Source organism: Diplotaxodon limnothrissa, linkage group LG17, assembly GCF_057381915.1.
Source record: "Diplotaxodon limnothrissa isolate DT_005_m linkage group LG17, D_limnothrissa_male_GT1.1, whole genome shotgun sequence".
NCBI classification, from domain to species: Eukaryota; Metazoa; Chordata; class Actinopteri; order Cichliformes; family Cichlidae; genus Diplotaxodon; species Diplotaxodon limnothrissa.
The window spans coordinates 26,252,010-26,264,180 of record NC_140612.1 but is presented as its reverse complement, the minus strand read 5'-3'; the positions used below and the strand labels follow the sequence as shown (position 1 = coordinate 26,264,180).

The window sequence follows — 12,171 nt, the reverse complement described above, 5'->3', positions numbered from 1 at the left end:
TGTGTGTGTGTGGCTAAAGTGAGTATGTGTGTGTCTTTGTTTCTCTTAGGAACCTGCTGAAAGCACCTTGAGTCACTTGTTCATTAAAGTATGCTGGATGAGAAAGCCTTTGCAGAGAGCGTGGGTAGTTTTGTCTGGCTTTTGATAAAGCCATGCTCCCTCCTTCCCTTTCTCTTTTTTCCTATCCTCCCTGCCTCCTAAAATGACTTCTCTCTTTCTTTCTCTGCTTCTTATTCTGTGTATTTAGCAGAGAGTTATGCAAAGAATTTTTTTTTTGTCCACTTGAGCAGTGCTTTGCATATCTCTGTGTATTTAATTTGTGCTTGTAAACAGACTGTTGAATTTCTTAATAGCAGTCGAAAGTCGGTGACAGCTTATTAAAGAGCCAAGAAATCACTCTTCCTGAAAGTGAGAATGGACTTCATCTGCAGCTGAATAAGGTACATAATGCTGTAGAAGATCTAGTTATCAGTCACACCTCAGCTACGAACACTACAATAAATTTGCACAATGGATGTGGAAGATTTTAATTTAAAAAGTATCTACTGCTTTGGTTAGTACATTTATTTTAACTGTTTCAGTGTATATTGTAAATATCAGGGTCTTTACACTGTGTTCATCTGTATGTAATGGGCACTGCATGAATGCCATTCAGTATATTATATATACAATTCAGTATATTACATATACTGACTTTTGCTACAGATCCTTCCATGTACTTCAGAACTCAATGCCATTGTCATGTGGTTGTTTTTTCTCTTAGAAATCACATAAATATGCAACAACTGAGCAGTAAGCAGTTATAAACAAAAGATAAGCCATGCCTTGCCAGTAAACTGTTGATTTCTTATTTTAAGCTGTCACAAATTAGTTCATCTTGAGGTATTTAGTTATATAAATAAAAATCATGTACACTACAGGAAACAGGAGGCTGTGTTTCAAACACTAGTCAGCATTTTCATTTTCTTCCTAATATATATCCCTCCTAAGCTTTCAAGTAGTGATGGCTTCCTGATACCTCTCAAGTCACTCCCATTCACTCGCTAGTGCCAACCTACACAATAGTTACCCTTCTCATCCATTTAACCCTCTCAGGCTCAAATTAAACTTTTTGTTGCTAATGCACAACCAAGTCCTGCAGTGGTACTTCTGAGTAAAAAAAACTCATAAAATATGTATGTGGGGTAATCAGGTTGTTAGTTTTTAACTGTTGCAAATCGGCAACGCCTGCCTTGAGAGGGTTAAGCCATTGCAGGCTCTGAACGTCTGTAGTTTGATAACATTCACAAATGATAGGCTACGACTTTCAACTTACATGTTTTAAAAGAAAAGGTTCACTCACAGAGTTACTAGAGTCCAACAAACCAAAGATGTTGCACTCAGCATCTTAAGCTACCTGTCATTTTGTTACATTTTGCAAAGAAAATGATAGAATAGGTCTAACAGTTTGTTTAAAATGTAACCTAACCTAAACATAAATAAAATTACAGTATATAAGGTTAAAACAGATTTTCTTGAAAGTCAATGCCAAATTTGGTATTTATTCTTGTAATTCCTCTAAGTAGTTAGGAATAGTTCTCCAGGCTTCTTGGGGAAAATTCCAAAAGTCTTCTTTGGTTGTTAGCTGCCTTTTGTTCTAGAACCTGTGTCTTATAGATGGCTGTAGACACTCACTGTATAAAAGCTACTGATTGCCACTGATTTGTGTGATCAGTTCTTGTGCAATATTATCTGTTTCCCCTCTTTAAGAACGGCTTCTTGACAGCCACCCTGCTTCTGATGAGGCTTTGGTAACAGTAGAAAGATCATCTGAAGAAACTGTCATTATGATATTTTTCATACATTCAACTAAAGAAACATGAAAAACATTGTGTCTTTCCAACAGGCTGCTAATAACAAATTCTTAGCACTCATTCATCCTTTTTAGGTACCCCTTTCATGCTTAAGGGGCTCATAGAGCCACGTTAAATGGCTTAACAAACAAAATTTCTCTGAAAATGGTCAGGTACAAGGACTGGACTGAAAATGAGTAAAAGAGCAGCCAATGTCCAAATTGACACTTTGAAATATCTCCAGAAAGTTTGGATTCTTGGAAGCAAAATATAAAGAAATCAAAGACGGCAAAACAGTCTGTTTACAAACAAACCCAGACCCAACTGTAAATACAGTCCCAATCAAAAGATTAAGACGACTTGAAAATGGCAAAAAAAATCATATTTTGCATGGTTGGATCTTACCAAGGTTCCAAGTAGAGCTTAAACATGCAACAAGAAGAAATGGGAGTGAGACAAAACCCATAACCATCAGACGGCATCTGAGACTGAAGCGTTTCAAAAACAAAAAACATCTTCCAAAGCCTCGTCTCCTTGAATGCCACAGAACTGACCATGTGGACTTGGCAATACATCACCAACCATGCAGCATTGAAAGGTGGAAGAAAGATTTATTCTCTGATGAGAAAAATTTAACCTTGATGGTCCTGATGGTTTTCAACGTTACTGGCATGAAAAGCACATCCCACCTGAGATGTTTTCCACGCACCACAGTGGAGAGGGCACCATAATGGGGTGCTTTTTCCTTCAGTGGAACAATGGATCTTCAGGAGGTGCAGGGGCGTTAAATGGCCGCTGGCTATGTCCAGATGTTGCCGAGAGCAACCCTCATCTGTGTGGTAACGACTGGGTTTTTCAACAGGACAACGCTACGGTACACAGTGCTCGCAGGACAAGGGCTTTCTTCCAGGAGAATAGCATCACTTTTTTGGACTATCCTGTTCAGGTTGCTTATATATTTATTTATTTATTTATTTATTTTTCTTTCTTTTTTTTCTTTCTTTTTTTGCCTGTCCCGTTTGGCCCTTTTGCCATCAGAATTGTTGTCTAAAGGCAAAGAAAGATGCCCAACGGATTTACTTTACCAAATTGACCATCCCAGCCTTGCCGTAATGGTCCATTTGATTCACCTTTTATTGTTTATTTTATTTTCACTTACTGAATACGGGACAGACTTGACTGGGGGAAAGAAGGGGAGAAAGAAAGAGGGAAAGGGAAACAGCTGAGAAGAGGGACGGGGGAGAAGGGCAAAAGACAAAAACCAACAGAATGAGCAGGAAAAAAAAGAAAAAAAATGCATATATCAATCACCTGGATCACCTGCTTATATATTTATATGCAGCATTGCACATAAGAGGTTTTAACGTTCGGAGAAGGAAGCAGAACAGAAATCTGATAATATAGTACGGCAATATGGTATTATGGTATATGGCAGAGACATGGACTTATAAATAAAGTTTTCAATGTGTGTCCTTCAGTGGTTTTTTAAGGGTTTTTTGAGTAAGCTTCAAATATTCAGTTTTCTGTTTTGAAACCCTTACATCCATATACCTCACAGATGTCAATATTTCTACGTAGTAAAGGGGGAGGATGGAGCAGGCTATCGGGAAGGGCCATTATATTCTTTTGCAACCATGGCATCATATAACTTATATAGAAACCTTGAAAGTTATCTTTGCTGCAGCAGCATGACTGGTTCAATCCATGGAAAAGGTAGCAGTTACCATCACCACTGAAAGCATGCTCTCAGACTGTTTGCATCTAATACTTAAAAACCTGCTTAAACATGGATAGAAAGAAAAACATGATCAGTGCTGCAGAGAAAGTGCACCAAAACAAAGAAAACTGCTTTCTTTTTCTTTTTTCCTGACCTTGCAAAGTGTGCTGAAATAATGGATTTATTGATGTAATCTGCAAGTGATGATGAGAAAAGTGGTGAATAGCGAAATAAACATCAGAAGGAGAGAGCAGGTTCTTTTTTATGCTTAGCTATTATGTGCTATCTAGGAACAGAATGTTTTAACCTTGGAATTGTAGTGGGGTAATAAGCAGGTCTGGCCATTTTCAACAGTTAACTACATTCAATGCATCATAATTTGTAGAACTTTATTTATTTTACTTGACAGTAAATGGCTTTTTTTGTTGTTTTTCACACTATAGTCTAAAATTGGCTCTAAAACTGACTGCTGAAATGTTCATGTAAGTCTGCACCTAAACAGAAAGCAATAACTTTGAAATCTAATTAAACTTGTCATGGTTGTTTTTTGTACATACACTAGAAAGTTCACGAATACTTTATTTTACTGCTGATACACCATGATACTAGATCAGCATTTACTTTTTTGCTATGAAGTAATCCCCATAAAAAACAAACATACAAAACTGCAATAAAAAACATATATAACTTTAATGTCTTGCCCCAAAATACTAGCTAAGTTTCACAAGCAGGTCAACCTATATGAAAGCACAGCCAATGCAAATATGACATTCTCATCATCAACAAAACACAACAAATATATTTTAAAAACCCTTTAAGAGAGTTTTTGCTCTCTTAAAGATCTGATTCACATTCACCAAGCTACACTGTCAGCTGGACTGGATAAGGCTATACATACAAGCAGTGAACGCAATCCATTTATTCTACAAGGCCTCTGTGGGTAGAACGAATCACCTCAGTGAGCTGACAGAGGTCCTAACCAACAAAGGCATAACCAGTCTGAAACCACGATGGCTGGTTTGTTGTCTGTCCACCTTGCAGAATGAAGTAAAAAGCTTTTAAACAACAGTAATGGAAAAGTCAAAAGTGAAATATCCAAACTCAGTGTATTCTAAAACAGGCTCATAAGTACTCCAATGTGCAGAAGAACTCTTTGATCACCCACACAGTGGCTAATAGTGATGGGTCGTTCGCGAACGAAATGGCTCTTAGAGCCGGCTCTTTGAAGTGAACGACGGGAGCCGGCTCCCGTGGGTTTTTTTTTTTTTTCTTTCTCTTGCCCTCTCACTAACCTTTTTCGCTTAATGCCACACGTGAGCCTTGTGTTTGCGCTGAGCAGAGGGGGGAGGGAAGCAAACACAGCTGTGCGTTTGTGCCCCTCCCGCCTCTGCTCAGCGCTGGGCAGAGGGGGGAGGGGCGGTAGTTACACTCACAGCAGCAGTAGAACACGAACAGAGCAGGAGGGAGAGAGAGAAAGAGAGCAACAACAAGAGACAACGTCGTCAATTTAGAAAGGTACAGTAAAGAAAATGAGTGAAGCAACCAAGAAAACAAGCAAAATCTGGAACCACTTCAATTTTATTGACAGTACAAAGGCAGAGTGTAGAGTCTGCAAGAAAAGAATTTCATATAGAGCTGGCTCCACAAACAATATGAATAGGCACCTGAGAACTGTCCACCCATCAGTGCAATGGGAAAAAAACCCACAGTCAGTTGAGGGTGATATAAATGAAGGTGCTAGTGTGTCTACTGCAACTGTTGCTGCTCCTTCTTCTGCTGCAGCATCTGAAGCGTCATGCAGTATACCACCTAAACCAAGCCAGAGTTCAATGAGACAGTTTTTGCAGAAGTCACTGACCCCAGCAAGACAGAACACAATTGATGAAGAACTGGCAAAAATGATAGCACTTGATTTCCAACCATTTTCTGTTGTGGATGATAAGGGATTCAGGACTTTTATACATGCACTGAATCCCATGTATCTAATTCCAAGCAGGAAGGCTCTCTCCCAAAAAATCATCCCAGGCATATATGAAAGAGAACGTGCATCACTGCAAGAGAGGGTTAAAAAAGCCACAGCAGTGTGTCTAACAACTGACAGCTGGACATCCCAAACCACCACATCCTTCTTGTCAGTTACATGTCACTTTATTGAAAATTATAAAATGGTATCCTGTCTTCTGGATTGTTTTGAGTTCAGTGACAGACACACTTCTGAGAACTTAGCAGAAGAGCTGCTCAAAGTGGCAAAAGAGTGGGATGTGGAAAAGAAAGTGGTTTGCTGTGTTACTGACAATGCAGCTAACATAACAAAAGCAATTAAAATCCTGAAATGGACCCACCACCCATGTCTTGCGCACACAATTAACCTTGTTGTGAGAGATGCTTTGAAGGTGATGAAGCCAGCTGTGGACAAAGTGAAGGCAATAGTGGAATTTTTCCACAGGAGCACAACAGCCACACACAAGCTCAAATCTACCCAACAACAGATGGGCATGCCTGAGCTAAAGCTCAAACAAGAATGTATCACAAGGTGGAACTCAACCTTTCATATGCTAAAACGGATTTTGGAGTCCAAGGATGCAGTCATCTCTACCCTGGCAGTTATCAATGCACCGGTTGACCCTCTGAGCCATGAGGAATGGGAGGTACTACAGGAGGCATGCACTGTTTTGGAGCCATTTGAGCAGGTCACCGTGGAGATCAGTGCAGACAGGTGAGTGTGCAAATGTTATTGCATTATTATTAGTAGTAGTAGTAGTCGTAGTTAGTTGCATTGCTGGTATGAAAAGTAGATTAGACATGATCATAAATAATAATATACTGCTGAATTTTTAAAAAGCATAATTTTGAAACTTGTTATGTACTCTTTTTCAGCCATGTCACAGCCTCCAAAATGTTAATCCTGTGCAAGGGTCTGCAGAGAGTGACAGCTGAACACCAAACCAGAGTAACTACTGGAAAAGTGAAAGAGTTGGTGGATGCTCTCTGTGCATCCATGGACAGAAAATTCCACAGAATGGAATATAATGCTGTTCTCTCTGAAACCACCATTCTTGATCCAAGATTCAAGAAGCTGGTCTTTAATGACAACAGAGCGGTGGATGAAGCTCTTCAGAGAATAACTGCAGCAGCAAGATCCAGCCAACCAACTCCACTGCCAGGGAACCAAGAGGGAGAAGAGGCAGAAGAGGATGAACAAAAGGAGCAACAAGCATCTGCTGTTGGGAGGTTCTTTGAAGAACGAGCAAATAGAGACACTACCAGAAGGAATCCCTCAGCAGATGCAATACTGGAAGTGAGATCCTACATTGATGAGCCCCTTTGCCAGAGAAGTGCAGATCCACTGAGCTGGTGGGAGACAAAGGCTTATACTTATCCACGTCTTACCCAGGTGATGACACGGAGACTTTGCATTGTAGCAACATCAGTCCCCTCAGAGAGAATCTTCTCCAAAACAGGACAGATAATGAATGACAGAAGAAACCGGATCAGCTCCTCAAAGCTAAGGCACTTGATATTCCTGAATGCCAACCTTTCCGTCAATTAAAGATCTGGTTGTTCATGTTTTCTTTTTGTTTTGCATATTTTAATTGATATTTTATTGTGTTGTGGTTTGTAGTGTTTTGTGTTCTTTCGTTTTGAATTGGTTTAAAAGGAAAAAAGCTGAAAATTTAAAAGTTGAATTGTAAATAGTTGGTTTTTGTACTTATAATTTTTTTTTTTTTTACATTTTGTGTGCTGTGAATAAATACAAGAATATTTATATGATAAACATTTATAAATAAAAAAGACATTTTTTACATTAGTAGTTCATTGTGTGCATGATTTTATATTGTTGTTAATAATAAATTACTTAAAGCAATAAAACAACCTGAAGAGCCGGTTCGGAGCCGAAAGAGCCGGCTCTTTTTAGTGATCCGAGCCGAAAGAGCCGGTTCTCTAAAAAGAGCCAGAAATCCCATCACTAGTGGCTAACTTTAATCCGTTTGAATTTGGTCTTTCAATACTGCAAGAAACAATCTCAGGTCTTAAAAGATTTAGAAAGTTTATCATAGCAATACCAAACTCCTTTATTTTGCATAGCCACCATAGAAACTGTTACATATAAAATCCCATTTTCTATGATAAAAAGTTTCATTTTATTCCAAAACCTCGTACAGCAACACCAAATCTATTTTATCTAATCCTACTGATCCTAACTAGCACAACCTAATGTGTTTTTTTATATTGCTATTTTATTAGTTACTTATTATAATCCCATCGTACACTTCCATCCCACTGTCTCAAAAATGGCTACAAAAAAATGCTATTTCTTGACTTTGTGTTGCCAGTTAAATTTTTTCCCCATAATTGTTAAATCTGTCCTTTCTATAAAAATAAACATAGACCCCTTCAGACCGTTGGGAATCTCACATATATAATCAGTATATTCAGAGGCATCTTTGAATGCACAGATAATCACGAATCGGAACAGATGTATCATCTCCTTTGAGAACCTCCTGTTGGCTGTGTGATGCCAAGAAGTGACGTGTTTCCCTTGTGCAGTCTGGCTCTTGAGGTAATTTGAATAATAATGACCGTAGGCTGAAAGCTTGGCACATACAGTAGGACTCCGAATTCAGCACACGGTTATGTACTATTTGCCACATGCCAAAGAAGGAGGTATTGCTCATCTCTGGATCTAACCATGATTCTAGTCTCAGATAACCTACATCTTCCACCTACACACACACCAACCTTTCCCCTCAGAGGTTTCCCACCCACTTTCCCCAAACCAGCCATCACACTGTGAGGCTGAGAGGGAGCAGGTTTACAGCCGTTGGTGGAGAGATAAAGCCCGCTGTTACCTTTATTTCTACACCGGCTGCTCCTGCACCGCATTATGGTCAAAACAACATGCTCAACGACTAAGAGTTACTGGGATTAAAACCAGACTGAGAGCCACAAATAGTAAAACAGTCAATATAGTTGAGTGCTGAAACGTCTTTTCTTGCCATACTTCTGCTGTCAAGCACGGAAGTGCTTCTGTAATTGCATTCAATTCTCATCAATGTGTGGAGAGAATTTCTTCAAATTTGGCCAAACACTTACTTTGGCTCAAGGATGAAATTATTTGATTTTTAAGGCCACAAGTCAAGATCACTGTGATCTCATTCATAAGCTATCTGAGGATCACCTTTGATGAATGGCTTCAAATTTGGAATGAATATGTCTTTGGAGTCAAGGATGAGCTGATGTAGCATTCAAAGGTAAAAGTCACCATGATTTTGCAAATATTTTTTAGCCATAATTCAAGAAGTCACATGATTATGATTAAAATTGGATGCAAACACTCAGTATGGTAACATGCCCAGACTATCTTGGTTTTATAGAGTCAGATGTGACAATATTTAAAGAAAAGCGGACTTAGATATTAGCTAACACTAGCAAGCGTGGTAAGCAAAGTTCATCTGTTGACTATATAGGTGCCTGCTAATTAGTGCTATGTAAGGCTCCAGTCACACAGGCATAGAGACCTGTCTGTGACACCCTAGCAACAACAGGCTACTGGGAAAGAATGTGTATTCCCTAACTGCTTGTTGTAGCTACAGGTAAAATCTGTGATTGCTTTGGTTGCTAGCTGATGGTTAGCTAATTGTTGCACTCGCCTACAGTTTGTATAAAAGATGCAAACTTGTCTGAAAACACTCGTCAACTATTCACTGGAGGTTTGTGAAATCCAAGAAAGTGTGACGCAAACCGGAAATGAAGAATGTTCAAAGTCAAAGTCATGCTTCCAGTCTCCAGCAACCTGACGTTGGCAGGGTGTCACAGATTGGTCTCTTGCCCTGTGTGACTTAAGTAAGGCATACGAATAAAATTATTTCATGAAACTTACCAAAAAGTCTTCTTGAACACCCAATTAATACAGTTAGTGATGCACCAAGCAATATTATCTGTCAGGTGATTGCAAAAAATAACACGCACACACACACGCATAAACAAATTAAGCATAATTTTAAGATATAACTAAAAAAAAGTTTTGATGAAGCAAAAAAATCGGAAAGGAAATTATAGAATTTTTGGGGGGTCTAAGACTGTAAACATGTTTATTTCTGCTGCATTTATTCATTCTTATTTCTTTATTATAGTACCAGTTCAAAACAACAACACTCATCTCAAGGTGTAATTTTATTAACTTTTTTGCGACTGTTATTGTATTATATGCACGTTGTATTATATTTTATATAGGTCCAGTATGGACAGAGAGTTATATAAACTTCAAACTGACTACCGGAGATGTGCAGCCGTCTAATTTCATATGTTCTTTTGCTGATGCTTCTCTTTCACTTAGAACTTATTCCATTTTTATCAAACAAGCCAGAAACCTAAAACCTGATTGGATTGTTTTCAAACATCCAGGAAAATTTACCTCAACAGGTGAGAGCTGTTGAGAGCATTAAATCAACGCTTTTCACAAGTTGAAGCGGATGAAGGGGGAAATCAAATTTATTTATATGAAAATGTCACAGATTATTACTTCATAGCTGCACTGCACACAGTTTTTTTTCGTTTCATTTAGTGAGTTTGACACTTAACATTGGTACAAATTTGCATATTCCCAGGAGTAAGGCTGAGTTGGGTAAATATGTTTTGGTGCCATAAAACATGACAGTGTTCACTGTTTTACCTTCTAGTAATTCAGATTACTTTGTTGCTTATGAGTTAGGATAGGTATGAAATATAAATATGCAGCCTTAATATAATAAATAAGCAATTTAATAGCATTGCAATAGAGATAATAGTATATTAGCATATGTGTCATGTTCGTTGAAAAAAACTCACAAGTTAGATATTACTGCCAATCTGTAAAATCTTCTATATTGTGATGCTACCAACTATCCTTGTAATACAACAGAGCATCAAGATCAGCTGTTAGAAAGAAAAAAATGAGTGGCAAGAGCACTGGATATGTACTGTTGTCTGCCAGCAGAACATAACATAACGCGCATTATTTGATGGCTATGTTTATCCAAAACATATTGCAGCACAGTGCTGGCGAGATTTTGGCAAACAGGCTGATTAAACAAGTTTTTGAATCAGTTTTGTTGAGTGTGCGTCACAGGATGCAGGAGAAGGCTATCTTCTGTTGTCGCTAGCTGTGTTATTAGCTGTGGCAAAGTCCAAGACAGAATAATCTACTTTTACACTATTGATTTAATTTGGCATTTTCTATTTTATTTTCTGGATGGCATTACTTTTTGTTGTGAGTAAGTTAGGGGTGAAGATGTGAGCAAAACTGTCAAGGGATTCATTATTGCTCTCCTCTTTACTACTCTTGCATTTTTGCAGCTCTCATCTTGCCTCTGGAGGGAAACTGTGGTGACAATGGTGCAACATTAGCTTGAAAGTCATTTTAAAGTGTGCTGTCACTGAGACTTGCTCAAGATGAAGAGGTTTTGACTGTCTGACATCGACGCGAGACAATAACAGGGAAAGTGTGGGTGGATTGTGTTTATTCACTTTAGCAAAACAAATTGTGGTGGACAGCTCTGACAGCTCTTCCCACCATTTTTTGAATATGTACTGTTGCGTTTACAATCTCAGTGTCACACTTCTGCCATAGACATGGGAGAATATATACAGTCTGTGCTATATATACGAGAAGCTAGAAAAGTACCAAGGGCTCAGAGAAGAGCTCGAGAAGATATGGAGGGTGAAGTTAACAGTGGTCCCAGTGGTAATCGGAGCACTAGGTGCAGGGATTCCCAAGCTAGGTGAGTGGCTCCAGCAGATCCCGGGAACAACATCGGAGAGCTCTGTCCAGAAGAGCGGAGTCCTAGGAACAGCTAAGATAGTGTGCAGGACCCTCAAGCTACCAGGCCTCTGGTAGAGGGCCCGAGCTTGAAGGATAGACCGCCCGCAGTTGAAATGGTACTCTCATTGAGCCCACATAGTGTGAATCAGCAGCGTTTTATGTGTATTCCTTTTGCCTTCTTGAAATAGATATTAAAAGTGCAGGTGAACAACAAAGATACAATATGGTTTCTTTGTTTTCCTGAAGCCCCGATGATTCCCTTTCTGTGTGGCAATGGAAGAAAGCCTGACTGCACATTACGAAAGCCTCACAAAGGCATACTTTTGTAAATTTCCCCCCAGGCTGAGTCTCACCTCTGATCACACAGCAGCAGCGGGCCAGGAATAGTTGCAGTCCAACATCTATGAGATGTACGTCACACATCCACAACCAGCCAAACCCCCACAAGTGGTGCATAAAAAAATAGCCTATTGATTTTTAAAATAACAGTAGTAGTCGGTCTCTACAGCCCTTTACGTCGCACCATTACTTCAATATCTGTCCAATTTCAGGGATGACTGCAAGCAAGTAAGTTTAGGTCTTTTAACCACTAACCTGTATGCTTTAGCAGAAGCCAATCAGTTGTTATTTTCAACCACTTTCTTCCAAAGACAATCTATCAGTGACCCTTTGACCCTCCATACAATGGAGATTTCACTGTTAATTAGCCCACATGCATGCAAACAGTCTGCCTGATCTCATCTCAAGTTTAGAATATTTGCTTGGTTAATATTCAGTAACAGGTTGCTCCCAGGAGATTTTAAGGCGCAGCATTGAATAAC

General features: G+C 39.1%; 2 protein-coding genes across 2 annotated transcripts in view; one reads left to right on the top strand and one right to left on the bottom strand.

Annotated features, from left to right (window-relative positions):
- ptn (pleiotrophin) overlaps nucleotides 1–12,171 on the bottom strand; it is a 58,872-nt gene that overhangs the window by 31,960 nt on the left and 14,741 nt on the right. The gene's annotated exons all lie outside the window — the stretch shown is intronic.
- On the top strand, nucleotides 5,946–7,099 carry LOC146615091 (zinc finger BED domain-containing protein 4-like). The gene is made up of 2 exons (XM_085375532.1): nucleotides 5,946–6,265; nucleotides 6,427–7,099. Exons 1-2 carry the CDS (start codon nucleotides 5,946–5,948, stop codon nucleotides 7,097–7,099), a joined length of 993 nt encoding a protein of 330 aa, XP_085231658.1.